The following is a 1,383-nucleotide window of genomic DNA, read 5'->3' as shown; positions in this document are numbered from 1 at the left end:
CCCCTCATTCTTCCAGTGGATGGCAACTGGGGACAATGGAACAGCTGGTCACAGTGCCCAATGACCTGTGGAGAGTCTACAGTCACACGTACCCGCTACTGCAACAGCCCGCCTCCCAATTTCTGCGGAGTGTCTTGTCCTGGGAGTGGAACCGAGACCAAACGGGAACTGTGTGGACCGCCTGCGCGTGAGTGTGTTATTGTTGTTGCTGTTTTTGGTGGTGTTATTGTTGTTGGTGGTGGTGGTTGTGATGATGGTGCTGATGTATAGAATTTTGTTGTTGTTGTTGTTGTTGCTGTTGCTACTGCTGCTGGTGGTGGCAGCGGTTGTTGTGGTGGTGATGGTGGTGATGCTGATAGTAGTGAAAAGGAGTATTCGTTTAACGCCGACTACCCCCCTTTCTCATTTTTGCCATCCTGCGAAATCTCTTCAAAATTGTTCAGATTTGTTCACATAATTTGTATATATGTATAAACTGCACCCCCCCCCTCTCTCTTTTCCCCTCTTCTTCTTTTTTTTAACCAAAAATTTTACAAATGTACTTTAACAAGAGTAGATATCGCCACCCCCTCCTTTTCAGCGAAATATGTATGCATAATTTTGCTCCAAAAATTGTAAACTCTGCAACAGTCTCCCCCTCCCCCCCCCCTTTCCCCCTCTACTTTTTAGTCAACAAAATTTGTCTCAAATGATATGACGAGCTTTTTTTGCTTTTTTAAACGTGATTTGTACCAAAAGGCTCCAGGGTATTGTTTGCATTGCCCTATTCAAAACAGAACCATGTATTGGCTATAGCTAACACATCACATAAACAACGTTATATTAATCAGTACATGGCGTCAATTCGATAGGATTGGGCAAGAGGAAAAAGAAAAGTATTGCCCTTTATTTTCAACGAAACTTGCACAAACTGTGCACTCAAAAACAGCGTACCTGTTCTTCCCTCAATAGATAGCACCATTCGATAGGACTGGGCAGATGGGAAACACGTTTTGCCGTATATTTCCAAAAGAACTTGCACAAAATTTGTCATAAAAAAGCTACGTATTTGTTCCTCCACCAACCCCCCCCCCCTTTCAGAGGACGGCAACTGGGCCATGTGGAGTTCCTGGAGTCAGTGCAGCACCACCTGTGGACCCGGCACCTACACACGGACCAGGACATGCAGCAACCCGCCCGCCAGCGCCTGTGGACGCCAATGCCCAGGGCCCGCGTTCGAATCCGGCACTTGTCAACAGCAGCCGTGTCGCCAGTGTGGTGAGTTCAACAAACCCATCCCTCCCTGCTAATATATAGCTTTTTTTCTACTTGTTTTAATTATCAACAATCAATCTCCCACCCCACCCCCCTCCTTCCGCGCCAAAAAACCCCCAACTAAACTAG

At 46.4% G+C, this 1,383-nt stretch overlaps 1 protein-coding gene across 1 annotated transcript in view; it reads left to right on the top strand.

The window, feature by feature from the left end:
* The window catches only part of LOC101847055 (SCO-spondin), a gene marked incomplete in the record, with an annotated part of 51,932 nt that overhangs the window by 23,107 nt on the left and 27,442 nt on the right, over positions 1 to 1,383 (top strand). The window contains 2 exon segments of the mRNA XM_013085417.2: positions 17 to 187; positions 1,081 to 1,257. Of these exon segments, the coding sequence (XP_012940871.1) occupies positions 17 to 187; positions 1,081 to 1,257 (348 nt within the window).

This window comes from Aplysia californica, unplaced genomic scaffold (genome assembly GCF_000002075.1).
Source record: "Aplysia californica isolate F4 #8 unplaced genomic scaffold, AplCal3.0 scaffold00372, whole genome shotgun sequence".
In the NCBI taxonomy this organism is placed as follows: Eukaryota; Metazoa; Mollusca; class Gastropoda; order Aplysiida; family Aplysiidae; genus Aplysia; species Aplysia californica.
The sequence above is the reverse complement of the archived record's forward strand: the minus strand, read 5'-3'. Positions and strand labels throughout refer to the sequence as shown.